The sequence below is a fragment of the Trachypithecus francoisi genome, unplaced genomic scaffold, assembly GCF_009764315.1.
Source record: "Trachypithecus francoisi isolate TF-2019V2 unplaced genomic scaffold, Tfra_2.0 Lachesis_group1, whole genome shotgun sequence".
Taxonomy (NCBI): Eukaryota; Metazoa; Chordata; class Mammalia; order Primates; family Cercopithecidae; genus Trachypithecus; species Trachypithecus francoisi.
In genome coordinates this window covers 62,990,148-63,017,141 of record NW_022681454.1, presented here as the reverse complement: position 1 = coordinate 63,017,141, position 26,994 = coordinate 62,990,148, and the positions used below count along the sequence as shown (strand labels likewise).

At 36.8% G+C, this 26,994-nt stretch overlaps 1 protein-coding gene across 2 annotated transcripts; it reads left to right on the top strand.

Moving 5' to 3' along the window:
* Positions 1-12,723: 12,723 nt before the first annotated feature.
* On the top strand, positions 12,724-25,274 carry OPRPN (opiorphin prepropeptide). 2 transcript variants are annotated; one of them, XM_033214516.1, is made up of 4 exons: positions 12,724-12,822; positions 14,052-14,117; positions 14,293-14,348; positions 24,458-25,274. In XM_033214516.1, exons 2-4 carry the CDS (start codon positions 14,067-14,069, stop codon positions 24,732-24,734), a joined length of 384 nt encoding a protein of 127 aa, XP_033070407.1. In that variant the 5' UTR covers positions 12,724-12,822; positions 14,052-14,066; the 3' UTR covers positions 24,735-25,274. The 2 variants fall into 2 exon arrangements, with proteins under 2 accessions (XP_033070407.1, XP_033070406.1); XM_033214515.1 differs by lacking the exon at positions 14,293-14,348 and having other exon boundaries at positions 24,458-25,270.
* The last annotated feature ends 1,720 nt before the right edge of the window (positions 25,275-26,994 follow it).

The following is a 26,994-nucleotide window of genomic DNA, read 5'->3' as shown; positions in this document are numbered from 1 at the left end:
ATCTGAGATGTGAAGCACAAGTCTTAGAATTTGATATGAAAAATCATTTTCTAAGCTGAGACAGAGATAGGAGATGGTTTCAGATACCAATAAGAAGAGGCTGATGGCTAAGATTTCCAAGTTTCTTCTGCTTCTAATTATTAGTTGATGTTTTAATCAGAAGTATTATGATATGACTATTTAGGAAATGGCCTCATGATGTCATGAGAGCTTTATCTTTCATGTTTGACTTTTTCCTTCAGAACACTTAACTTCCCACATTGCCATCAAACACTTATAAATTAAATCTTCTCAAGATACCTAAAGTAAGCAAAAAATTGTATATGTGCTCAGTGCTTTCTTCACCCCCACCCCAGAGACAAGATCTCACTCTCATCACCCAGGCTGGAGTACAGTGGCGCAATCACAGCTCACTGCAGCCACGACTTCCCTGGCCCAGGGGTTTCCACTTCAGCTTCCTAACTGGGACTACAGGTGCACACCACCACTCCTGGCTAATTTTTTTGTAGTTTTAGCAGAGATGGGGTTTTGCTATGTTGCCCAGGCTTCTCTTTCACTTTTGAGAATCTAACAGGGTACAGGGACAGTTTTAGTAGCACAATAACAGCAATATTGAAGGTAGTCAAAGGAACTGTCCTCATGGAGCTTCTATCTAGTGAGATATAAACAAAGTAGACACATGTCAATAAAATGTAAGAAGTGAGAGTGCTTTGAAAAATGATAAATAACAAGTAGGGAGACACCAAGTAGTGTGTCTGACTTTTATGGGAGATAATCAGGGAGAAGCTCTCTGATAAAGTGATATTTGAGGAATGACTTTAAGAATGTTAAGAAGCAAGGTACTAAATGACCTAGAGAAAACATGTTCAAGGCAAAAGAGATCAACCATGTAAAGATCTGAAGCAGCAATGGATTTTGTGTATGAAAAGAGCCAACAAATGTTAATGTGGTTCACACTCAGAAAAGAGGAGAGTGGAAGGAGATGATACGAAGAAGGCAGAGAAAAAACACATTGTAAAGAGATTTGGATTTTGAACTTTATTCTACATGTGATGGGAAGTCATTGCAACTTTAAATGAAGAAACAGCATTATGTGATTAAAATTTTCAAAACTTTATCACTCTGGCTGTTCTATGGATAGAAAACTGTTAGAAAAGCAAGAGTGGTGGCTATTTCGGGAGTCCTGATTAGAGAAGACATGCATTAGACAAGGCAAAGATCAATGGAGATGGAGAGAAGAGGTCAGTTGCAGGGTACAGCTGAAAAAAAAAAATCCAATGAAGTGTGGAATATTGGGTTTGAAGGAAAGTGTATAATCTAGAAATAACTCTGATAATATTGGCCTAAGCAACTATGTGAATAGTGATGTCATTTAGTAAGTTAGGAAAAATTAGGAAAAGATCAGGGTGTAAGGGTTTAGAATATCATGAATTTCAGGACATGTTAAGGTTGTATTATCCATTTATCTTCTGTATTATTGTACTGCTATCATATCATATTATCACAAACTTAGAAGCAGAAAATAACACAAATTTATTATCTCACTATTCTACAGATAGAATTCCAGGTAATAGTATGGCTCAGATAGTTCCTCTGCTTAGGGTCTTGCTAGGTTACAATCAAGGTATTAGTAAGGCTGCATACCTTTTTGTAGGCTTTAAGGAAAAATCTGTTTTGAGGGCGATTTATCTCTTCTACATATCTATTCTTTCTGACTCTTGTTTGGTTATATCTCTCTGACTCCAACCAGAAAAATATATATATGTTTTTAAGAAAATTCATTCTTTGATTATTTAATAAAAGTTAGACTAGAGAAGACATGAAGTTTAATGCTTTGATTTTAAAAATTGGAGGCAATTCAATTGCTGGTAATGATAATGTCTTAGGGGTTACCATGAAAAAGGTTAGGATAAAATAAAATAATGTTGGCTTTTCAAATCCAAATGTTGGAAGTAATGAGGGAATTGGGAGGCCATGGATTGGATGAATCATTTATAAGGATGTTGAAGTCATCAAACCTGATGAATAAAGGGAGAAGACAGTGACCAAAGTGATAAAGTCTGTCAAAATTCCCAAGTAGTGGCTAAGCAGGAAGAAATTACTCCAATAAACAATAATAGTGAAGAAGTATGGCTTTTTTAAAGACTCTTCAAAGTTGCAATGATGGAAAAGAGATGAGATCTAGAAATAGCAATGAAAGAAAGGTCATCTACCTGACCTTGGTGTTGCTATATCCATATTATTTGTAATTGGCAGTGATGTATGATATCACAGTATAACATAACCCTCAGACGGCTGCTGTTATGACATAAGTGTTACAAAGCAGTGCTATCAGTAAATGAAATAAGGAGTACTTAAACAGAAACAAGTTGCTCTGAATTACTCAGCAAGGTCTTGTGTACTAGGCTGACATTTGGTGATGGCATGAGAAGACTGTATATACATGATTCTTCTTAATATTGTTGTTGCAGGAAGTCAGGGACCCCAAACAGAGGGACCAGCTGGAGCCATGGCAGAAGAATATAAATTGTGAAGATTTCATGGACATTTATCAGTTCCCAAATAATACTCTTATAATTTCTTATGCCTGTCTTACTTTAATCTCTTAATCCCATTATCTTTGTAAGCTGAGGATGTATGTCAACTCAGGACCACTATAATTGTGTTAACTGTATAAATTGATTTTAAAACATGTGTGTTTGAACAATATGAAATCAGTGCACCTTGAAAAAGAACAGAAAAATAGCGATTTTGGGGAAGAAAGGAAAACAACCATAAGGTCTGACTGCCTGCAGGGTTGGGCAAAATAGAGCCATATTTTTCCTCTTGCAGAGAGCTTATAAATGGATGTGCAAGTAGGGAAGACATCACTAAATTCTTTTCCTAGCAAGGAATATTAATAATTAATACCCTGGGGAAGAAATGCATTCCTGGGGGAGGTCTGTAAATGGCCACTCTGGGAGTGTCTGTCTTATGTGGTTGAGATAAGGACTGAAATACACCCTGGTCTCCTGCAGTACCCTCAGGCTTATTTGGGTGGGGAAAAAATCCCACCCTGGTAAATTTGAGGTCAGACTTGTTCTCTGCTCTCAAACCCTGTTTTCTGTTATTTAAGATGCTTATCAAGACAATACATGCACCGCTGAACATAGACCCTCATCAATAATTCTGGGTTTGCCCTTTGCCTTGTGATCTTTGTTCTCCTTTTTGTCCTTTGAAGTATGTGATCTTTGTGAACTACTCCCTGTTCTTACACTCCCTCCCCTTTTGAAATCCTTAATGAAAACTTGCTGGTTTTGTGGCTCAGGTGGGCATCACAGCCCTACCGATATGTGATGTCACCCCCGGAGGCCCAGCTGTAAAATTCTTCCCTTTGTACTCTTTCTCTTTATTCCTCAGCCAGCCAACACTTATGGAAAATAGAAAGAACCTACTTTGAAATATTTGGGGTGGGTTCCCCCGATAATTGCTATTTCACCCTGATTCAAGGTGTAATTGTATTTTTATTTGCAAAATTCGTGAGCCTCTAATATGCATATTTATAAAGATAAGTGATCTATACATTTGCTTCCAAGTCCTGTGGGACAGAGTATGGAGAAAATACAACTACCTCTACCAAGTACTGCAGTAGATGCAGTGTACTTGGGACACAGACAAGTTTTCAGTTTTGCCACACATTACTACAAACACACAGAGAAGAAACTGAGAATATAGAGGATCCTGCTGATGAATTTTCATGGGTTCAAGAGAGCAGAGTTGATGTTTGTGTATGGGGGAAAAAAAGAGATTATACAGCCCTCCAAGGATGATGGTCTGGATATAGGTGGATGACCTTAGAGACATGGAATCTTAGAGGAAAAAGATGAAGAAGTGTAAGACACAAGATTAACCCTGATGGCCTCTTAAAGAAATGTGGGTAATACATTTTAATTATATCCTCTTTCTCAGAATTGTTCTCTCAGGATGAGAGAGTCTTAACAAATGCACCCAGAGCTCAGAAAGCCTCTACCTCAATGCTTTCTTAATTTGTTTAACATCATTTACTGACCTCCATGTGTTATGAACTGTGGTAGTTACCTGGGATAAATAAGTGATCAAACTAAAATGTTGCTCTCCTGGAGGTTAGAGAGTATCAACGGGGTGAGGGTTATGTTTTTTCTGTCAACCCTGTGAAAAATCCTTATCAACTCAATTTCACCTTGATGTTATTTGACTGGCAAATGCTGAAAGTACCCACATTTTTGCTTTAACAGTTTTGGTGACTGCAGAGAAAGAAATATATGATTATCATTACATCTTTAAACAAACCCATTTCTCAAAGGTTTCTTGAAATTCATGAAAAATGTATTTCATTAAAACTATAATATCACCAACAAGAGCAGATATAAGGAATACCAATCTATATCCATCTGGGAAAAAAATTATTTAAAAAATAATGCATAATTCTAAGTGTCTGCATTTCCCTTGGAATGCATCACAAGTTTCACATAGGTTGTGTGTAAATACCACAATGAGAGCTGACTCTTTTTAAAATAAGGCGAGTATATGCCTGAAACACTCTCTGCCTCTGACTAGCATGAGAGAAGGACAGGAAACAAAAATTAGCTGGAAAGGTCAATAGATAGCAGGTTTATTGGAAGGGGTGAATAATTAAAGTGAGCCAAAAAAATACAAATAGGGTGGCAGAGGGTCGAATGTTTGAAACTGTGAGTTTGGAGGTCATGCAGAACCTTTGTTTCTCTCCCAAATATTGTCTCTAGGTACTATACGTATGTTTGGATCTTTTTTTTTTCTTAATTTAATATGCACATACACAAACATATACAAGCACCATCTCCTTACTTGCAGCCATTTTAACCACCAGATGTAGCACTTCCCTCATCTCCTTGTAAGCACATATATTGCCCCAAATTTTTCCCCCACAAGAAAGCTCCTTAATCAAAACTCAATTCATCTTACAGTGTTTGGCTAACACAGCTCCTGCACCAAAATCTCTCTGCTTCTTTTCCAAGTCCCTTCATAAAAACTGCTAAACAATTTTTTCAAGTCCATTCTAATCCTTCATTCAATTAGTTTTTGCTACATATCAGAACTTTACAGTCAATTTTGTGTATAAAGTTAATCAGACAGAATCCCTACCCTCAAATTGCTCATTAATTCTTCCTAGTCTGGCATCCTGTTCAGAGAGTCTACGCATTTCTGCCACTTACTGCAATATCCCATTTTATCCACTCCATCTCCTCTACATTGTGAACAGTCCAAGAGCAAAAACATAGATCCCTTATCTTTATAAATATGCAAATTAGAGACTCAGATATTCTGCAAATAAAAATAAAACTATGGGCTGGCCGTGGTGGCTCACGCCTGTAATCCCAGCACTTTGGGAGGCTGAGGCAGGCAGATCACCTGAAGTCAGGAGTTCAAGACCAGCCTAGCCAACATGGTGAAACCCTGTCTCTACTAAAAATACAAAAACTAGCCAGGCATGGTGGCGAGCACCTGTAATCCCAGCTACTTGGGAGGCTGAGGCAGGAGAATCACTTGAATCTGGGAAATGGAGGTTGCAGTGAGCCCAGACCCCACCATTGCACTCCAGCCTGGGCAACAAGAGTGAAACTCCATCTCAGAAAAAAAAAAATTAAGTAATACCTTGAATCAGGATGAAATAACAATATAAAGAAGACATCATGTATACCCATTCCTCTCATCTCATCCCCACACGTCAGCTAAGTACACTGGGCCCTGATGAGTAATTCACAAGGATTCACAAGTAGTTCACAAGCCTGCAGACGGCCTATTATGGGACCTTGTGATCCTGTGAGTTAATACTTAATATATGTATTCCATTAGTTCTGTCCCTTTAGAGAACCCTGACTAACACAGTGTCCTGAAGAGTTAAAGAAACCATAACTAACAGAAATTCTTAAGTTTACAAGATGGCAGATAAGAAAAGAAACAAGTTGCTGAAACACTCCCTCTGCTTATGAGATCAAAGAACTAGCTGAAATGGGTTGGAATCCATATGGCCAAATGAAGCCATAGCAGGGAATTTATTCTCCACCCCAGATAAGAAATAGCTTCAATGAAATATAATTGAATGAAATTAAATAACATAGGATTAGATGGAATTCAATGGAATGAGATTAATAGAATGGAATGGAACAATAGAGCGCATTGTACTTCATACCCCTTGTTCTGACAAATACATTCACCTTTATACATACTGGGACATGTTGTTCAATGTATTTCTTAACTGTTATTCATAATAATAAAAATTTTAATACCTATTTAGGGATGAGAAAGAATGTCACTTTAGTAATCTACTATTGACCCTATGCTGAATAAGGAGAGAAAGGTTAAAGAGAGTTGATGGATGGAGAGAAAGTCATTAGGTCAATCAACTGGTGTTTCCAGTGGGAACAGTTAAACTTGTAAACTCGAAGGAGAGGCAGTTGTCATTCTGGAGTGAGATGTGTGAATGAGCAATTTAGAAACAGGATATGTTAGTGTAATAGCAATCCAATGTGTGACTGCGGCAGTGAGTAGCTGAAATAGAGAAGTCACTGAGGTTACAAGATGTAAGATGAGAGAAGCTAGGGGTTGGATGGGACATCCAGTGGAAACAGACACATAGAACAGAATGGAGAACCCAGAAATAAAGCCACACACCTACAACCATCTGATCTTTGACAAAGTCAACAAAAGCAAGCAACAAGGAAGGGAGTCCCTAATCAATAAATGATGCTGGTATAACTGGCTAGCCACGTGAAGAAGAATGAAACTGGACCCCTACCTTTCACCATATACAAATATTAACTCGAGATGGATTAAAGACTTAAATTTTAAGAATAAATACTGAAACTGTAAGAATTCTATTTTTAAAAGTCTAGGAAATATCATTCTGGACATTTGCCTTGGCAAAGAATTTATGACTAAGTCCTTAAAACCAATTGCAACAAAAACAAAAGTTTACAAGTGGGACCTAATTAATCTAAAGAGCCTCTGCACAGCAACAGAAACTAACAACAAAGTAAATGAACAACCTGTAGAACAGGAGAAAATATTCTCAAACTACACATCTGACAAAGATTTAATATCTAAAATCTATGAGGAACTTAAACAATTGAGCAAGAAAAACAAACAACCCCATCAAAAAAAATAGGCAAAAGACATGAACAGATACTTCTCAAAAGAAGACATGCAAGTGACCAAAAATCATATGCAAAAATGTTCCATATCACTTATCATCAGAGAAATGCAAGTCAAAACCACAATGAGACACTATCTCACACTGGTAAGAATGACTTTTATTAAAAAGTCAAAAAATAACAGATGCTGATGAGGTTTCAGAGAAACAGAAACACTTAAACACTGTTGGTGGGAGAGTAAATTATTTCAACCATTGTGGAAAGTAGTGTGGTGATTCCTCAAAGAGCTAACAACAGAACTATCACGACTATATGTATACCCATAGGAAAATAAATCATTCTACCAGAAACACATGCACCTGGTATGTTCATTGTAGCACAATTCACAATAGCAAAGACATGGAATCAACCTAAATGTGCATCAACAGTGGATCAGATAAGGAAAATGTGCTACATATAAACCATGGAATACTACACAGCCATAAAAAAAAATAAAAATATGCCCTTTGCGTAACATAGATGCAACTGTAGACCATTATCCTAAGCAAATTAACACAGGAACAGAAAACCAAATATTGCATGTTCTCACTTTTAAGTGGGAGTTAATTTGAGTACAGTGGACATAAAAATGGGAACAACAGACATTGGGAACTATTAGAGGGGAGAGGGAGTGAGAGGAGGTGAGGGCTGAAAGTCTACCTATTGGGTACTATGCTTAGTACCTGAATGCTGATATCATTCACACTCCACCCTCAGCATTATCCAATATACCCAGGTAACAAACTTGCATATGTACCCCATGAACCCAAAGTGAAAGTTGAAAGAAAACAACAGAAAAGAAAATTTAAGTCACCCAGCCTGACTTCAAGCAAATAGCAATATAACTAACAAATGAAATGAGAATAGGTGATCACATAAGCAGACGTCAGAGTGTAGAACTGAATGGAACTGGCCTCAAAGGAACCTGTGTTATCTAAGGAGGTGAAGAAGAAATATTGCCAACTACGAAATTTTAACTTTTGTTTTCAGCACTCTGACTTTAAGGGAGTAACAGAAGAGATCACATTTATAAGGGGCATATTGCTGTAGTTTAGACTGGCCATAGTATTCCCATAGAAATATCCCTCTACTCTGAGCCTCTAGCACAGCCAGTAATGACTCATCAAATACATCAGATTTCCGTGCAATCCATATATCATTAAAGTTTCTCTGAACTGAAGTTTTCCAACCACACTCAAACTTGTTTCTCATGACCATATACATCCCAGGTTCAGAATGGCTGGGACATACATAGGAAGCTGTGCCTAAAGTTTACCAATTCTCCAGCAAGGTATTTGTCGGGTGTTCTATATTATTACCTGTTCTGTATACTTTCTAAGTAAATGCTAAATAAACTTGGTATGTGATGAATCTTTAGTCTAGTGAGTTTGGACATCAAGACTATTACTACTAGTGGAGCCTAGTGGGTGTTGCAGCCATCAGTCACTGCATCAGTTATGGTGCTGTCAGAAGGCAGCAATAATATCAGTTATTTTTAAAAGAATTTAATATCAAGTATCATTGACTAGGCAGCAAGAATTGTTAACTGGGTAACTGAAAAGGCAAAATGAGAGCACTGGAGGTACCTCATGGAGGTAGCAACTACAGAAAGAAGCTAAGACTCCTAGGGCTGAGGAAAGAAGGGTAATGTATGAAATTATTGAAATTTAGAAGCTTGCAAGAGAGGTCACACAGTATGAAAAGCAAACCTATGAAAAAGTAGAACTTCTTGGCTTGTGCTGGTCTCTCTATGTGTACAGGAATGGTCCTTTTTGTCTAAGACCTAGTCCAGTAGGGAGGAATGCTGGAAGGCTGGTCCTGGAATCTCTGAGAGGATTTAATGAGGCTGCCTTTGTACATGTTGGAAAAACAACAGAGTTCAACACTGACCAGGTTTCCTTTCCTAAAGGCTTGACTCAAACCTTCATTTCTGAAGTATTTGAATCCTCAGTGGTCATACATTTTCTTGGTTGTAGTAGTTTCCCCTTAATTTTCACCTTTGGACATGAATATACTAAATAGTGCTACAGAGAATCTCCTGAAATCCAGACAGCCCTCTGTGTTCCTCTTTTTTAGCAGCAACCCAATTTCCCCCTTGGTAATCAGGAACAATCCTGCTAACCAGTAGAGTAACACTAACTTATTTTTGTTCAGTGACATGAGGAAATCAAAATGTTCTAATTCCTCCCTTATGAGCCAAGACCTCCAAACTAGCATAACTCAAAGCTACAAAGACAGAAAGCAAAGATTCTATGAGTGGGCTATTCGTTGTAATAATAAGAGGAGCCTTAATTTCTGTTCCCATGAATTCTGGCCCTGGGAAAGCTGGATGCATATGTTGGTCACTGATGGAAAGCATGTACTGCATCCTATAAAATAGAACCTATTCTTAGAGGGTATATACTCTCAACTGGTATCATAAAGTCTTCAGTAGGCCATTGTACTGTTTTATTAGACTAGATGATTCTCTGTGATGGGCTATGTGGTAAGAAGAATGAACTTCATATGCATGAGCTCATAATCACATTATTTTGCTAATTTTGCTATGAAAACAGTTTCTTGATCAGAAATGTGTCATGATAAGTAATTTTATTCACCAACAGCAGTGACACTACACCAGGAACTTGAATTTTCTTAACAAAAGGCAATTGTTGCTTTAAGTATTGTTCTAGAAAATATCTAGTCAAGATCTTTTAAAGCCAGGTGTTAATTAAAATTTCTCTTGAATAACAGTTTTTATTTTGAAAAGAAATGTGCTTCCACCTGCTTTGGAAACTAATCCTTTGTTGACTATGAGTCATGCAGAAATTATTTTAATTTTGATAGTGTTCATTCTTAAGTCCTTCATATCCAGTGATTCATTACAACAACAAATCACATCTTGTTCTTAAAACACTTGGCTGAAAATATACTGGGCATCAAAACAATTTACAACACCAAGCAGAAAAAGAAGTTGTTCACCTTTTTCACAAAATGAGCATGTTACTAGAGAAGGTAACAATTCAGGAAGTATTAGATATTAACTTAAAGGATTTCCTGAGTCATAGAAGGGTACAGAAACAAAACTGTCTATAATCAGCATACTAACAAATGAGACAAGAGTTCTAATTGTCAACTTGTCATTGAGAAAGACAGAGGCAAAGAAAACTAGGTAGTTTAAGATCAATTCAAACTTAATTCCCCATTCACTACCAAAAGCTTTTAAGTCACCTTTTAAATTTGAATGTGTTTTACCCCTTTACTAGAGATTCATCACACCCAGAATATTTTAAAAATCGCATGATGGAAGAAAGACATTCCCACTGAAAAGCTAACACTTACTAATAACATGGGTCACAATTTTCTATCTCCTATTTATTTAATCCTCAGAACAATATCAAGAAGTAGAAGTATTACTATCTTATTTTGTAAATGACAGTGTTGAGGCATAATTGGATTAAATAGCTGATCATATAAAACACAGCTAATAGAAGGAGAGGTGACATTTCAACTTAGGCTATCTGACTTGAATGCTACACACAATCACTAAACTACCCTATAACGAAAGACTCTTACATTTTATTGACTGCAGCTGACAGAAAACATATATTTTACATAATAACCTAGTACATCCACATGTATAACCATATAATATATCCTGAAAAGTACCTATATATAATGCAATCTGATATTTACTTCTGTTCTGCTCTATCCATCCTCTAAATTCGGTTTACTACTCCCTAAATAGATTTCATGTATTACTGATGAGTTACATTCAAGCGTCAATGAGTGCTACTATTAAAAATATATTAATCACTTCAGTGGTTCAAATAATTGGATTTGAGAGACAAAGTAGCATAATTAGGGGGAAAAATCAAGCTCTCAAATATGGCAAATTTAAGGTCAATTCCTATCTCAGCTATTTTAGTGAATTTGAGCAAGTTATGTGACTCCTCTCTAATTTATTATCTAATCAGTAATATAATAATAACATACATTGCAAGGGGTTGTTGTGAGCATGAGAGCTAATCTATATAAAGTGATTAGCACATAGTCTAGGACATGGTAAGGATTCAACAAATTATGGCTATTAGAAAATAAAGCATAATGTCTTCTAGCATATGGTAATTTCCTCTCAACTGAATAGATTTTATTACATATGACTAAATTTCTCAGTACCCGCCTTCATCTTATACATAAAATTGTGTAATTTACTACATCCTTTTGCCATAAATGTAAAATAGATGGTGTAATGTTCCCATACCTCCCATCTTTGGTAGACTAGTGTACATTGTATTTATCCATCTGGTTTAGATAATGGGATAACACCACATATTTACAGAATGCAACATATATTGGAGAATTTATTATCTGTTAAGCAGTCCAGATATTCATTATTAACTTCAGAAAAATGTATTAAGTAATTTCTATCTATTTAACATTTTAAGTAGCTCAAATGCATGTGTATAATATATTTAAATAAAACGATGCATTTGGGAAAGAAATATGAAATTGAAAATAAGAAACTAGAAGGATTCTATTTCCTAATTATCTCCTACCACTAGATATCTCCTGTTATTTTCAAAATTAAGACAAAGAATTTATTTCAACTGCCTACTTTTTCCATTCTTTAAATTCCTTCTTCCCAGATAAGCTTCTTCTCAAATAAACCAACTCTTTATTTATATATATATATACACATACACACATATATATATATGTCAGTTCTAATACATATATATAGACACATTAAAACTTCAGTATCTATAGCATTTAACAGCAGTGGTTCCCAAACAAAGCTTCACTTTGCAATAACTTGGGGAGTTTTTTAATTCTCGTGTTCCTTTGCAGCAACATGCATGCAGGTGGAAGCCATGATCCTAAGCAAACGAATTCAAGGACAGAAAACCAAATACTGCAAGTTCTAATTTATAAATGAGAGCTAAACATTGAGTACACAGGAACACACAGAAGGGAACAATAGACACCAGGGCCTCCTTGATGGTGTAGAGCGGGAGGAGGGTGAGGATCAAAAAACTACCGATTGAGTACTGTGCTCACTACCTGGGTGATGAAATAATTTGTACAGCTAACCCCAGCAACACACAAATTGCTCCTGTAACAAGCCTACACAGATACCCCGAACCTAAAATAAAATTTGGAAGGAAAAAAAACCATAAATAAAATTAATAAAATTTTTAAAACAAAATTAAATTATTTTGCCTGTCTTCCTGCCCCATAACTTTTGATAAATTGTTCTGGGGTAAGGTCTGAGAACTGGAATTTTTTTTAAAGCTCCCCAGATAGTTGTGATGTGCAGTCAAGTTTGAAAACCACTCTACTCCAGCATTCTGTGTGCTGCCCCAGGGCCTGCTAGAACAGTGATTGGATCACAGTTCTGCAGATGAAGCTGCCAAACTGGCAACTGCAACTATCATTTCTTTGTTTCAGTAAAGAATATCAATACAGAACTTTACCCTCTCTCAACCTTTCTCTTAACTCCAATAAAAATCAAGACAGAGGTATTTAAGAAGAAACGCTTTTCCATCAAAGTTCCTTCTCTTCTTGGACTTTTAAATTGTGGCTACCTAAATTGAGTATCTGGCAAGAGTAAGATTAAGCAGTAATTTGTTCCAAAGAAGAATCTTCTACCAAGGTAGGTATATAGAGGTATGAATGTAAGAATTTTCACTTTGGAATTCTAGCTCTTGTTCATATTCTCAAGAATATCACCCTCATGACTTTTGATGGAAATAGTCATGTTACCTAAAAATCTCAGATGTGTTTTAAAAAAAAAATCATTGTCAGTGGTAAAATTCCTTAAAATTTCTGAAAAAGTGTCAAGAACATTCACATTGATTAGTTGCACAATTTACATCCAATTTCACAATCTATTGACTTTTTCCACTGCTATATTTTATGGTCTCTAAAATCAATCCTGAGTAGATGAGTCTTCAAAAGGTGTATAAGATAGATTTGCATTTCTGTTCTTGTTTGAGTTATGTTTCTTATGTACTGCTAAACTGCTTTCTAATATGAAAATATATTAGAAAAAAGCTATTTTAAGGGGGTAGACACATGCACATACAACTATAGGACCTATCAATCTGTCTTATGTTACTTTCAAGGCTAATGCAAATGACAGATACCACATGGACCCCAGAACAATCTGTCAGCCTATGTGCTTGAATTTTGCCTTCCCAGAACCCAGAGTGCCATGTGCTTACTAAATATTGTTGAAAATTATAAACAAATTAGGACAAAAACCTCTTTTTTCTAATTCACACACTGATAGACAATAATTGACTTTTGGAATAACTTGTTAAAAATCATATGAAAGTAATTATACTTCAGGAGAGTGATGTTAAGGAAAAATACACATTACACAATTTCTTTTGCTTCAGACAGATCTAATAGTAATAACACAATAATTGCATTAAGAAGTTGTTTTTTACAACAGTCCTGTCACATTGACAATATTTAGGTCACAAATCTGTGGAAATCTGTAAGTTTTGATTAATTTTAAGTAAACGCACTAACAGTATACCCTAATTAGTTATGTTCCAAGGTAGTCACCACTAAAGGCAACAAGGAATTTCCAAAAATGCTTTAATTTTAAAATGTACTTTCAATAATTATCTGAAAATTACCTTTCATAAAATAAAGTAGTGCCATTTTTTATTTTTAAAAACCACAAACATGACAGTATTGCTGTGCATCTATGCTGCTTCCTTTCCCCAAAATATCAAGCACGTCTTCAAAGGTTATGTTGGTCTTTCTTCATCATTTTACATAACAAGCATTAAAATGCTTTTAAATTTTTTATTCTGAAAAACACTGTTGATTGATTTGGCTAACTGTGGATAATCTTTGGTCTGTTTTTAGGAGCAACTTTAAAGAATGAAATTAAATTTCCTCTTGGGCCTGTTGGCTCTTATTTCATGTTTTACAGTAAGTTCCCTCAATTCTAAATTTACTTGTCATACTTCTTGTTAATCATGACTTCAAAGAAAGTTTTGATGCCAATAATTTTGTCCTGTATATAAAAATAGAGTGTCAAGCTGTGAATCATTATGGACTTGTTCTTGCTTTCCTTTTCCTTTCTCATTTATGAGTAACCATCTAGTCATTGGTTGCTAAGCGTGAAGGGACAGTGGACTGCAGAAAGAGGACACAGGGCAGGTTGTATCTAGGAGAGCTAGCTCTTATTTAGAAACATCTGTTCCTTTTTATTTCTTTTTCAAAAGGACTACCATCAAATTATCAGAAAAATATAATATAAGCTTACTAAATGTTTTAAAGCTGTAGGAAATAAGAAAGTATACAGTTGGAGCTTCATGATAAATTTTCTAAAAAGACAACATGATATATCAATGCAAGGATTGTTGATTGTACAATAGTTTTTTATTGAAAATATTTGTAAAAACTAAAATCAGAAAGCCTTTCTGATGCCTGAAAATATATTCGTTATGACTAAAATATTCCTTTAACTGACTGGAAATTAAAGTGCTACTCACTTGGGAAAAAAAATAAAAACAGAAAAAGAAATCATTCACTCAAGAAGCACTTACCCTAATTCAAACGTTTGAAAAGCATTTGTTAAAGCTTTATAGGAGATCCAAAAATACATAATGCAAAGTAACAAGTGATAAGTGCCATAGCCAAAAACATCACAGCATAATATGAATTTCAGAGTAAGACAAATTTCCCTAGCATATGCTGGGGTTGGGTGGGCTTGCGAGGAGAGAAAGAGCCCTATTTGTCTCATTTCTTAGTAATTACTGATAATCCACTGTGTGTTGGGCCTAGTGGTGGTTGACACAGAAATACCAAAGTCGAATTCCAAATTGGGATCTTCACAGATTAGGTCTTCTTTTCCTAGTATAGTACCTACCTAAGAGAAACTAGTGAATAAATAAATATCAATAGACCCTAGCAATGACACAAATAAAGTAGCATTATTGTTCTGAAACATTTTTTGATATTTAATGACATTTGTATAAATCTCTTTATTGATATTTAATGACATTTGTATTGTTCTGAAGCATATAGTGATATGTAATAACATTTGTATAAAAATTATATTTCTGAGGTTGAAATAAAAGTTTTATACTCCATGAGATACCTATATCAGAAACACCTGATCTACTTATTAAGAATGAACATTTCCAGACCTTATCCCAGACCTGAGAAAAAAAGAATAGCTGATCTTGGGGCCTGGAAACCTGCATTCTAGGATACTCTTACTCATGCTGAAGTCTGAGACCCCTTGAGTAAATTTTCTTGAAATTTACTTCTCAAGCTATTATGTTATAATTGCATGAAACATATGAAGAGAGCTTTCAAGGTAAATTCAACTTAAATCAATCCATCATATGAAAAAATGTAAGTCAATAATTACAATTATTATCAAATTTATTACTCTGGAATACCACGTTTTTGGTAGAATTCCCCAAATATGACTTCTCTGCTAACATTAATAAACACTAATTCAGACTTTATACAATAAATTAGAAGGTAAAGAAAGATCCATGATCAAGTAAACTTGAGAAAGTTGGGGGAAATGAAATAGAGGTTGTTGACTAGAATACTTTTCAGAGACAAAAATAGAGGAAATGCTGTCTTTGTTTCTCTGTCTACAGCCTTCTGTTTCATACTGAGGATAGACAACTTCTGAGGAACTCTACATAAAGCATCCATTTTGAGGATTCATATGAATTAATGGCATATTTTTATTCCAGAAGCCTGAATTGCAAGACAAATGCAACTTAAATTCTTTTCTACCTTGAAAGAGTATAGAATCCCATTTATATAAGAAGCAGAGGATTCCATGTCCTAAAAAAAAGGAGTTTAATACATAAATGTTCTCACGTTAGAATTAAATACTATTGGATATAAGAAAACAAGAACCACAAGACATCATTTTAATGTCACTCTAGCAAAAATTTCTTGTTGTATTCATTGTCTCATGAAAAGTTGGTAAATCTTAACACCAGTCTTAGGCGTTAGTCTAAATAAAGAAACTTTATTGTACTTAGCATCTAAAACTTTCAATATATCAGAGATTATCTATTTTGAGATAGGCACTATCCAGAATTTAAATTAAAAATAACAGTTCGTATTTATATATTTACAATGTACTCTGGAGCACAGTTTTACTCCCAAACCTCACAAAAACCCACGGACTATTTGGGATGCTCCTTTACATAGCACAGAGCTGAACATGAGATAAATCCTCAATAAGTATTAGGGGAATGACACAACGAGTGTGTGGACCTTTGTGTAGTTGACGCCAAGTAATAACAACCAGGTTTCAGAGTCATACCTGTTCATTTGTGCCATTGGATAGGCTATATGAAGTCTGACACAGGGATGGATAATAGGTCAAGTGTAAGTTCAAAAGTAACTTATCTCTTGATTGACAAGGACATCTGCCATGCTCACAAGATGAATAAGGACAGCATTTTTGCCAATACCTGCCATCCCTAACATAGAGAAGCCTTTGTTTGCAGCACAATCTCTCCACTAAACTGCTCTGGTTAAGCTGTCAATCTGGCAGTTTCTAATCTGTAAGGATAGGAAATGGAAGTTTTTAAAAAGTAAAATAAGCTTAAAAAGGGAACATAAACAAAATACTTTACAGAAAGGGCTATGATAAAATAATTACCAAAAGCGAAGCAAAACCTTTAGCCTGAACTAAACCAATGATAAGCAGATATCAAATAACCGAAGACAGCCAGTAGTTCTCAAAACTCTACAAACTCTAGAAACTCTATCAGGGACACAAATCATCTAGGGATTTTGTAGAACTGCAGACTCTGATCCAGTAGGTCTGCCTGAGCCCCATGAGTCTACATTTCTAACAAGCCCCCAGGTGATACTGATGCTGACCTGCTGGTCAGCAAATAACATTTTGAGTAGCAAGGCCCTGGTCAACTGAGAAATCAAACAGAGAAAGGCTGAGGACTTCTTATGGGTTTGTATAAATGCTCAAATGTTGTCATGGGAGAGCCTTATGCTCCTTGCCATGTGCAAGGAAGGAAATGGCATTCTGAAACCAAGTGAAAGAAATTTCTGCTTATCACCAAATACAGGTAATGTATTCAGCCCAAAATACTAATTGAGCACTTATTATTTACCAGGCACTATTCTAGATGCTGGGTAAACAGCAGTGAACAAAACAGACAAAAAGTTTCTAACCTCATGGAGCTTATATTTCTACTTGGGGAAGACAAGCCATAAACAAAATAACTGACTATGTGATGCAGAAAATTTGGGAAGAAGGAATTTTAGTAGGGGGTAGAACAAGGATATGATTTTAGATAGGGTTGCCCAGTGGAAAATGGCATTTGATTAAAGACCTGAAAGAGGTGAAAAAGCCAACCATGCAAGCAGAGGAAACAGGAAGTTCCAAACTCTGGAGTAGGGTAGGGTACACTTGCCTAGTGTGAAGAATAAGGAGGCTAGCATGGCTGGTAGAGAGTGAGGTGGGAAGTATTAGGAGCAGGAGGTGAGACTAGAGAGTTAGAGGAGGGTGAGGCTGCATCAGGTCTCATGGGCTATTGCAGAGCCTTAGTTTTACTCTGAGTGACATGCAACACTTTAGTACATGAAGTCAGTACAAGACCTCAGAAAGATGCCGTCTCTTCCCACACACTTACTTTCCATCATCCATAATGATTTGGAGGAAAAAAATGAAACTTCTAAAATATCTGAATGGCATCCATGAATATTTACTTAATGTCACCTATAGTGTAAGAAGGGTACAAACACTGATAAACATGACCTCTAACTTCAAGGAGTATATGACTGTCAGAGGATACAGGACAGATTGGTAACAATAGCCAGAGCGGGAACTGACAAACTTTTTCTGAAAAGGGCCGGATAAGAAATATTGTAGGCTTCTCAGGGCCTGTAATAAGTGGTCAACTTGGCTGAGGTAGCTTGAAAGCAGCTACAATAAACGAATGGGCATGGCTATGTTCCAGTAAAACTTTATTTACCAAAACAGGCAAACTACATTTGGCCCACAGCCTTAGTTTGCTAACTCCCAGTCTACAGAGACAGTGAACAAGGCAAAATGGCATGTAAAAACCTGATACTTCATTTACAAAATAATTATAAAATTAACCCAACATTATTCATGAGTTTTCAAAAAAATTTATGTTTCATTAAACTGTGTGCATGCAAAAATAATATGCTAAATTATTTGTCATTTTAATTATTTTTTCTAAAGAACATCATGTGGAAGATACTGTTACTTTCTCTCTTTTAAAGATAAGGAAAGTAACGAGAGGTTACATAACTTACCCAAATTCACATAACTTGTGAATGGAGAAACAAAATTTTAACTTGCCTTGATCTATTTGCCTATCTTCTGCCTTTTATTCTATTATCTGGGATGAACTAAAATCACCCCAGTGTATATTAAGACCAACCCCTCAACTTGTACAGTAGATCCCATCCTCTTCCCTATGCAAAGAGATTCCTCCAATTATCCTGCATATCTACTCTAAATCTAAACATCCTACATCAGCAATTTTTCCTTCTCTCTATTGATTGTTCCTACCAGCACATAAATATGAGGTAATATCATCTATATGTTTGTTTTCATTCTCCACTAATCTTATGACTCCCACCATGGTCCATTTGAAAAGGTCGCCTCTGCACATCTTCACTTTCTCTCCTGTTCTGTCCTAAGTCAACTCCAAGCAGACTTTGCTCACATCATTTTGATGAAACCACATTTGTCAAATTGTACTCCAAATGACCATGTGTAAGGATCAGTTTTCAGTCTCCACGATAATTATGTCTAAATTGTATTTGACATGATCAGTTTCCTACTTAAAGGGAGTTTTTTCTTTTTCCTCAACTCCACTCTCCTGATTTTTCTCCTACTTCAATGACGACTCCTTGTTGGTCTCCTTCTCCAGACACATCTCCTCTTCCTGATCCCTAAATGTCCGTGTCCCAGGACACCATCCTCTTACCCTTTCTCCATCTATTAGCACAAATCCAGTTGCTCAAGTCAAAAAAAAAACTTGAAATCATCGTTGACTCTATCACTTCCCAGATCCACTCCTTCAGCAAATATTGCCCACTCTGCCTTCAAACCATCATCTAAATCTTACCCTTTCTCACCACCCTCCTGCTACCATTCTAGGCCAAGCAATGATCACTTCCTACCTGTTGCAACAATAACTGATCTCCCTGCTTTCACCGTTGTCCCTGTAGTTTATTCTCCACACAACAACCAGAAAGATGCTTTTCCAAAGTAAATATTGCCATATCATTCCTTTGTTCAAAACCTTCTAATGGTTTTCCATAACACTTAGAAGTCAGGGGTACAAAGTCCTTACCCCTACCTACAAGACCCTGCTTCGACCTCCCCGCGCCTTAACTCCAATGTATCTATAAAACAAAATTGCATCTAAGCTCCTTAAGTGTTTAACAAATAAATAATAAATTTAAAAATATCTGCCCTCATGGAACTCACACATTATTAAATCATTTTTGATTATTTAAAACCATCAAATGTTAAAACTACAGAGAGAATACAATCAAATTTAAATATAGGTGGGCTGCATAATAATAATGTTAAAGTTACCACTTCCACTTATGGAGTGTTTAACATATGCCAACAAGTATATTACAAAAGTACGCTGTTTAATCTCTCCAGAAATCCAGTGTGACAATTATTATTATTATCCTCCCTTAAGAAATAAGAAAAATGAAACTCAAAATAGCCAGCTCTGTATTCTGTTTCAAATAAGCTTATCATTTGTGGAGGTAATTGGCCCCAAATGTAGACTCCTTTAGAAGGCATTTTCATCATTTGCCTAGGGTTATAAAGTTCACCATCATTGGCCAGTGGACGAGGGAAACTAGCTAGTGAAAAAATTGTGTTAAGAGAATAGGAAAAGATAAAAATAATAAGAATGGAGGTCAGGGGTCAGCTATTTGCTGTAAGGTGTAATTTTTCACATGATTTCTCCCCACCTCTGCTTAGGGTCCAGAGAGCAGCTCATCAAAGCTCACTTTGAACTTAATTTCCATGGCACTGTACCATCTGGGTTTCCTCCTGTCTCTGATTTTCCTTCACTAGCTGCTCAGCTTTCTCTTATTGATGTCCAAGTTTCTGTCTTCAGCCATTTCTTCATTACTTTCTTACTTATTGCTTTGACCCAACAGTGCTTTCCAAATCGATTTCTCCAGTTCTGATATTTCAATCTGCATCTACAAACTTCCATGACTTTTCAAACTCAAAAGGATTAAAACAATTAATTTATTTCCTCTTGGCACTTATGTCTTCATTAATGTTAGCAGTCATGACTTAATATCTCAATTTTATTTGAGTCCACATTCATTTATTCAAAAACATCTACTAAGAACCTGGCCAGGCATAGTGGCTCACACCTTTAACCCCAGCACTTTTGGGAGGCCAAGGCAGGTGGATTGCTTAAGCTTGAGAGCTCGAGACCAGCCTGGGCAACATAGTGAGGCCCCATATCCACAGAAAATACAAAACAAAATAGCTGGATATGGTGACACACTCCCATGGTCACAGCACTTTGGAGGCTGAGGTGGGAGGATTACCTGAGCCTAGGGGGCAGAAGTTGAAGTGAGCTGAGATCACACCACTGCACTCCAGCCTGGGTAGCAGAGCAAGACCCAGTTTAAAAAAAAAAAATGTACTGAGAACCTCCAAGGTGCCAGAAACTGGAGACAGAATGATAAATAATACAGAGACATTGTTTGAAGAAGTTAATAATTACTACACTATACAATATTATAAGTAACTATAAGTATTATAATAGAAGTGCTGAAGCAACAAAAAGAATAAAGACACCTAGCTTACCTCAATTCCTCATACCTTTTATTATTCACAAAGATGCCAAGCACTGACTAAAATACTAAAGACACAAAGCTAAAGAAGATACAACTTACTCCTTCAACAGCAGTAAAATAGCACATGGCCTAAAAGTGGAGAAAAATATCAAAACAAATAATTACTATCACTGTTGAAAGAAAGTGATGGGCCGTGCACGGTGGCTCAAGCCTGTAATCCCAGCACTTTGGGAGGCCGAGACGGGCGGATCACGAGGTCAGGGGATCAAGACCATCCTGGCTAACACAGTGAAACCCCATCTCTGCTAAAAAATACAAAAAACTGGCCGGGCGAGGTGGCGGGCGCCTGTAGCCCTAGCTACTCGGGAGGCTGAGGCAGGAGAATGGCGTAAACCCGGGAGGCGGAGCTTGCAGTGAGCTGAGATCTGGCCACTGCACTCCAGCCTGGGCGACAGAGCGAGACTCCGTCTCAAAAAAAAAAAAAAGAAAGTGATGATGAAGTTTGCTTTTGTCTCCAATAAGAGCTTTACAAAAGTAAAATTTTGGCTGATTTTATATTGTATAAAGGTATTTTCTGTACAATTCTTTTAATTTTCATATCAAAGTATTGGGGGAGGGGAGTGAAGCCACTTAAACGTTTTGAAGGAAGAGATTGCCAAGTGAATGGAAATTAGGGCAGGAGTGAAACATTCTCAGCTAGAGGAATTGCTTTTATGAAGGCACAGGGACTACCAGAAAGAGCTCATTATGTTAAAAGAACTAGTACTAGTTCTACATGGCCAGAGTGAGGAGAAAGAAATGGCAAAAGATGAGATTGGATGGTGGTACAGGCTTTCGTATTTGGTTGCAAAGAAGAGGGTTCCACTCACAATATTTATTCTTGCATTTTTAGGGCTGCCTTAGTTTGCTGTGCTACTTCTAATTTATATTTATTCTTGCATTGACTCCTTTTTCCTTAAAGGAAGGAAACATGCCCGGCCAAGTTCTCAGTAAATATTTTCTTCCTTCCTTAAATAAGGAAGTCAATGCAAGAATAAATATAAAGTAGAACTGGCACAGCAAAAGCAGGCAGCCCTAAAAACTGGTCTCTGCTTCTCATGGCATCCCTGCTTCTGTCTGTACTATTCCTCCCTCACATGTGCTCTCTTTACTCAGAGTCCCTGTGTCCTTATAGCTTAGTTTGCACGTGGCCCTTATTAATTCTCCAACCTCTGTCTGGCTCCTTTTATCTCACAATATTCACATTTTAGTTCCTACTTCTAATTAGCATATCTCAATATTTCCTAGTTCAAGTTACAAAGAGAAAGAGAATTTTATAAACCTGGCTTATTTTTCTTCTTCTGGCCATAAGGCCTAAGATCCTGGATAGCCTGTGGTTTGGAAGTCCATGGATCAATAGTCCAGAAAGAATCCAAATAAATGTGTTTATGTTACAAGAATAAAAGGTGGTAACTAAGACCTGTAGATGTACATATAAGAGGCAAATGTAGATACAAGAGGAACTGATCGTGTGACCAAGACATCACTATGGCTCCCTCTGAAATGACTTGGAATTTTTGAGTCATCACTGATGTTTGCAAGACATTCAGTTGTGTGATGGGGACAGTAACCAGGATAAAAGGGAAATTGGGAAGTGGAAACAGAAAATCTAAACCAGCTTTCCTCACTATCTGGCTAGGAATGGAGAGAGATAAGCTAGTAAAGAAAGCTTCAGTTGTACCCTAGGTTAAGAATGAGATTTTTTTAATACATGAGATATCAATCAATATTATAGGCTGAAAGAATGCAGACAGGGATTAGAAACAGGTTTATTTTACAAGAATAAAAGAGAAGAAAGACCCTAGGGATGGAGAAGATGTAGATATAAAACCCAGGTAAAGAGACTGGTCTTAAACAGGAAGAGAGAACAGCAAGATATTTGTGAGTTTTATAGGTGTAGGGCAAGAAAGTGAAGAAGTTCTCATGTGTGGTGGCCTAAATTATGTAAAATAGAAGGCAAGATCATCTTCTGATGGGTGTAGGGGGGAGCAAGAAAAGTAGAAGTGAGGTATCGATGCTGAGAAGATAGCCTTTTGGGAAAAATGGGAGGAAATGATTTAGCAGTGCTGATGCACCGGACAAACACAGACACTATAGTTCTCCAGTGTTGCTACCATTAGAGATTGTGACATTCATCCAGCAATGTTCATCACCATGGAAGTAGTACTAGGGAAGGTAGTTTGCATAGAGTTGATCCAAAAGTTTGATGTTTCTAAAGGCAGTATGGCAGAGACACAGGAAGGAGTTGAATGTTGTAGGAGAATGACTAGAGTCTTGCACCTTCCTAAAGCTTTTGTTTCAGGCAAACTGGTCTTCTGATGGTTGCTAGAATAGAACCTATATTTTCTTGACCTTGTTCATTTGCTTATGATATTATTCTAATTTGGCTTCTTCCTCCTCATTTCTACTCTGTTATTTTATCCTCATTTCAAATGCTATCTTCTCTACATGGCAATTGGTCCTCTCTCTTTGATAAAAATTAAAATTTTCCTCTAAATCGCTAGAATTGTTTACAGTATTAATCAATTATTTCTTGAATTGCTACCATCTACAAGCTGTGTTTGTTATTAATAGAGTACAAAATAACTCAAAATTATATTGAGCCCTTACTCTACCTTACTATGTCTAAGCACTTTCCATAGATTATATATAATCCTATCTACCACTATAAATGGCTAAGAACTATTTCTAGAACCAGTTGAGGAATGAGGAAACAGGCAGAGATAACCATAAGCAAGTCACCCAGCTAGCATGCAACAGTGGAAAGACTGGTTCTAGGAGGCTCTAGCAATCAGACTCCAGTGTCTTCATTTTAATCAACATACTATACTGGCTCCATAGGCTTTTTGTTGTATTGCCTCGTATTGTCGTTTGAGGGTTATATCTTCCACTGGATTTCAGACTCACATAAGCAGTGTCTTAAATCTGTTTTCTTTGTCCCTAGAAAGAAGTGTTGCATGTAATAGTTATATAATTAACAGTTCAGAGTCTGGAATCTCACTGAATTCTTAGAATGAAGTAAGAAAGAATTTTCCCAGATAATCAACCTGGGTATTTACCTCCACTTGAAACTACGTTCAAAGGTGGTCTTTTCTTATACACGATCAAGGTGATTTGGTTCCTCCCTAAAACCTACAGGTCAGATAGCAAGCTTACCACTTTTTTTGTTTTTTCTGATTTAATACTATTCTACTTCTCTTTGATTATACAGGCATCCAGAATAAACAAGAAATTTTCTATTCCTTATTTTTTCTAACTTATTTTCTCAGTGAAATATATGACTTATGGCTTAGTATGTCCTAATGTATACATAGTATACATACTAATACATAGTCCATCCTAATGTTTGAACTTTAAATGATCAAATTTAGAAACTGTTTTTGCCTTTGTTTTTATCTCCACAGCCCAGTGAGAGTCAAAGATTCCCCAGAAGACCATATCTGCCTGGCCAGCTGCCACCACCTCTACCCTACAGGCCAACATGGGTTCCACCAAGTCCCCTACCTCCCTATGGCTCAAGACTTAATTCACCACTTTCTCTTCCCTTTGTCCCAGGGCGAGTTCCACCATCTTCTTTTTCTCGATTTAGCCAAGCAGTCATTCTATCTCAACTCTTTCCATTGGAACCTGTTAGGCAACCTCGACTCTTTCAAGGTTATCCAAACCTACATTTCCCACTAAGACCTTACTATGTAGGCCCTATTAGGATATTAAAACCCCCATTTCCTCCTATTCCTTTTTTCCTTGCTGTTTACCTTCCTATCTCTAACCCTGAGCCCCAAATAAATATTACCACTACAGATACAACAATCATCACAAATCCCCCTACCAAAACAACCACCACCAGCACTTCCACAAAACCCACAATGACAGTCACCTCCTCAACAGTACCTATCTCTTCAACACCAGAGCCTGCCACCTCCACATCAGCAGCAATCCCCACAGCACCTACTGAAAATACTACTGAAATTCTCACCAACCCTCCTCACACCATATTGCTCAATGCCACTGTCCAAGTTACGACTTCCAACCAAACTACATTAAGCAGCACAGCCTCTAAAAGTTTTTGGCAAAAACTCTTTGCCATTTTTAGTTGAAGATGCAATAAATGATATTTTCCAAACTGCTCTGGTATCTTAGAAGAAATAAACTGCAGTGATTTTGATGGAACCAACCCTGATCTAACTGGCACACGAAATAAATAAAGTATTCGAGCAGTAATATGCACCTATTGCTATCATTATGACTATCACTCTATCCTATATTTTATCACCTACCAAGAGTTGATTACACAGGTTCCCAGAAGGAAACAGAGACCCTTTATGGGAAAAAATTAATGAAAGCTGTATTTAAAGAGAGTGGACAGGATTTAAAAAAAAAAAAAATACAGGGCTATTGAGACATTCAGGGTCTCCCAGTAGAGCTGGTCATGGGCCTATATTTGATGAAGCAAAGGGAACAAACAAATAAGGAGCCCAGAGCCTGAAGAAGAGTTGGGACAATGAAGGAGATTCCACCCAATAAGACCCACTGCGCAAAGATGCGACTACTGCTCCTCATTTGCAGTCCACTCTTCTCTGCCTAGTTCTCAATCCTGGGAGGATAACCATACAAACTCTTACATATAGGTTTTCTTACCTGGGGGTTTTGGTTGGCTTCTGCTGATGAAACAGGTGGAAGGGAGAGGTATAAATCTTTTATATTTGGTATAAAAGATAAAATATGGTCCAACTGTATAGGTCCCTTGCCATGAATGGAGCTAAGCTAAGCTCCTAATAGTTACACAATTAATAGTCTCCTAATAGTTACATGATTAATGGTTCAGAGCCTGGAATCTCACCGAATTCTTAGAATTGAGTCAGAAAGAACTTTCCCAGATAGTCCCACTGGAGTGTTTACCTCCACTTGAAACTACTTTCAAAGATATGACTACTGCCAGGTGTGACTACTACTCCTCATTAGCAGTCAACTCTTCTCTGCCTAGTTCTCAGTTCTCTGATTTCTTAGAAGCTAAGCTCCATTCATGACAAGGAACCTATACGGTTGTACCATTTTTTATCTTGTATACCAAATAGTACCCCTACCTCTCTCCTCCACCTATTTCATAAGCAGTACCCAACAAAAATCTCACAGGTAAGGAAACCCGCATATAAGAGTCTGTATGATCATCCTCCCAGGATTGAGAATGAGGCAGAGAAGAGTGGACTGCTAATGAGGATTTATCAGCACAGAGGCTGACACCACAAGTAGCCTCACTCAGCATCTTGAGGCCAAATAAGTAGTCAAGGAAAAATATGAGGGTTCCTGACTTCCGGCATAGAAAGGGCAGAGACAGCAGAAAAAACTTTTTTATTGCCTTTACCCAGGAAATGTACATATATATAAAAATGCAACCAGGTAACAAAAATATAAGCAAATAATAATATAAAGTAAGAGAAAATAAATAAAATAATTAAAATATCAACTGAATTGATCTAGTGGAAACAGATACATAGACCAATGGAACAGAATAGAGAACCCAGAAATAAAGCCACATACCTGCAACCATCAGATCTTCGACAAAGTCAACAAAAGCAAGCAATGAGGAAAGGAGCCCCTAATCAATAAATTATGCTGGGATAAACGGCTAGCCATGTGACAAAGAATGAGACTGGACCCCTGCCTTTCACTTGAATCCTGCACAGAATCACTAAACTACCCTATAACAAATGACTCTTAGATTTTATTAACTAGACCCCATCTCTACAAAAAAAAAAAAAAAGCTGGTTTCATGACAGACACCTGTAGTCCTAACTCCTGGTTAGGTGGCTGAGGTGGGAGGATCCCTTGAGGCCAGGATTTGCAGGCTGTATGAGCTATGATTGCACCACTACACTCCAGCCTAGGTAACAAAGAAAGACTCTGTCCCCATTCCAACCCTCAACAACAACAAAAAGACTGC

Bases quoted from the DNA above. Each gene is read 5' to 3' on its own strand.
- OPRPN (XM_033214515.1), top strand. From the start codon at position 14,067: ATGAAATTAAATTTCCTCTTGGGCCTGTTGGCTCTTATTTCATGTTTT. The intron at 14,118-24,457 runs GTAAGTTCCCTC...TTATCTCCACAG, and splicing joins CTCTTATTTCATGTTTTACA to CCCAGTGAGAGTCAAAGATT.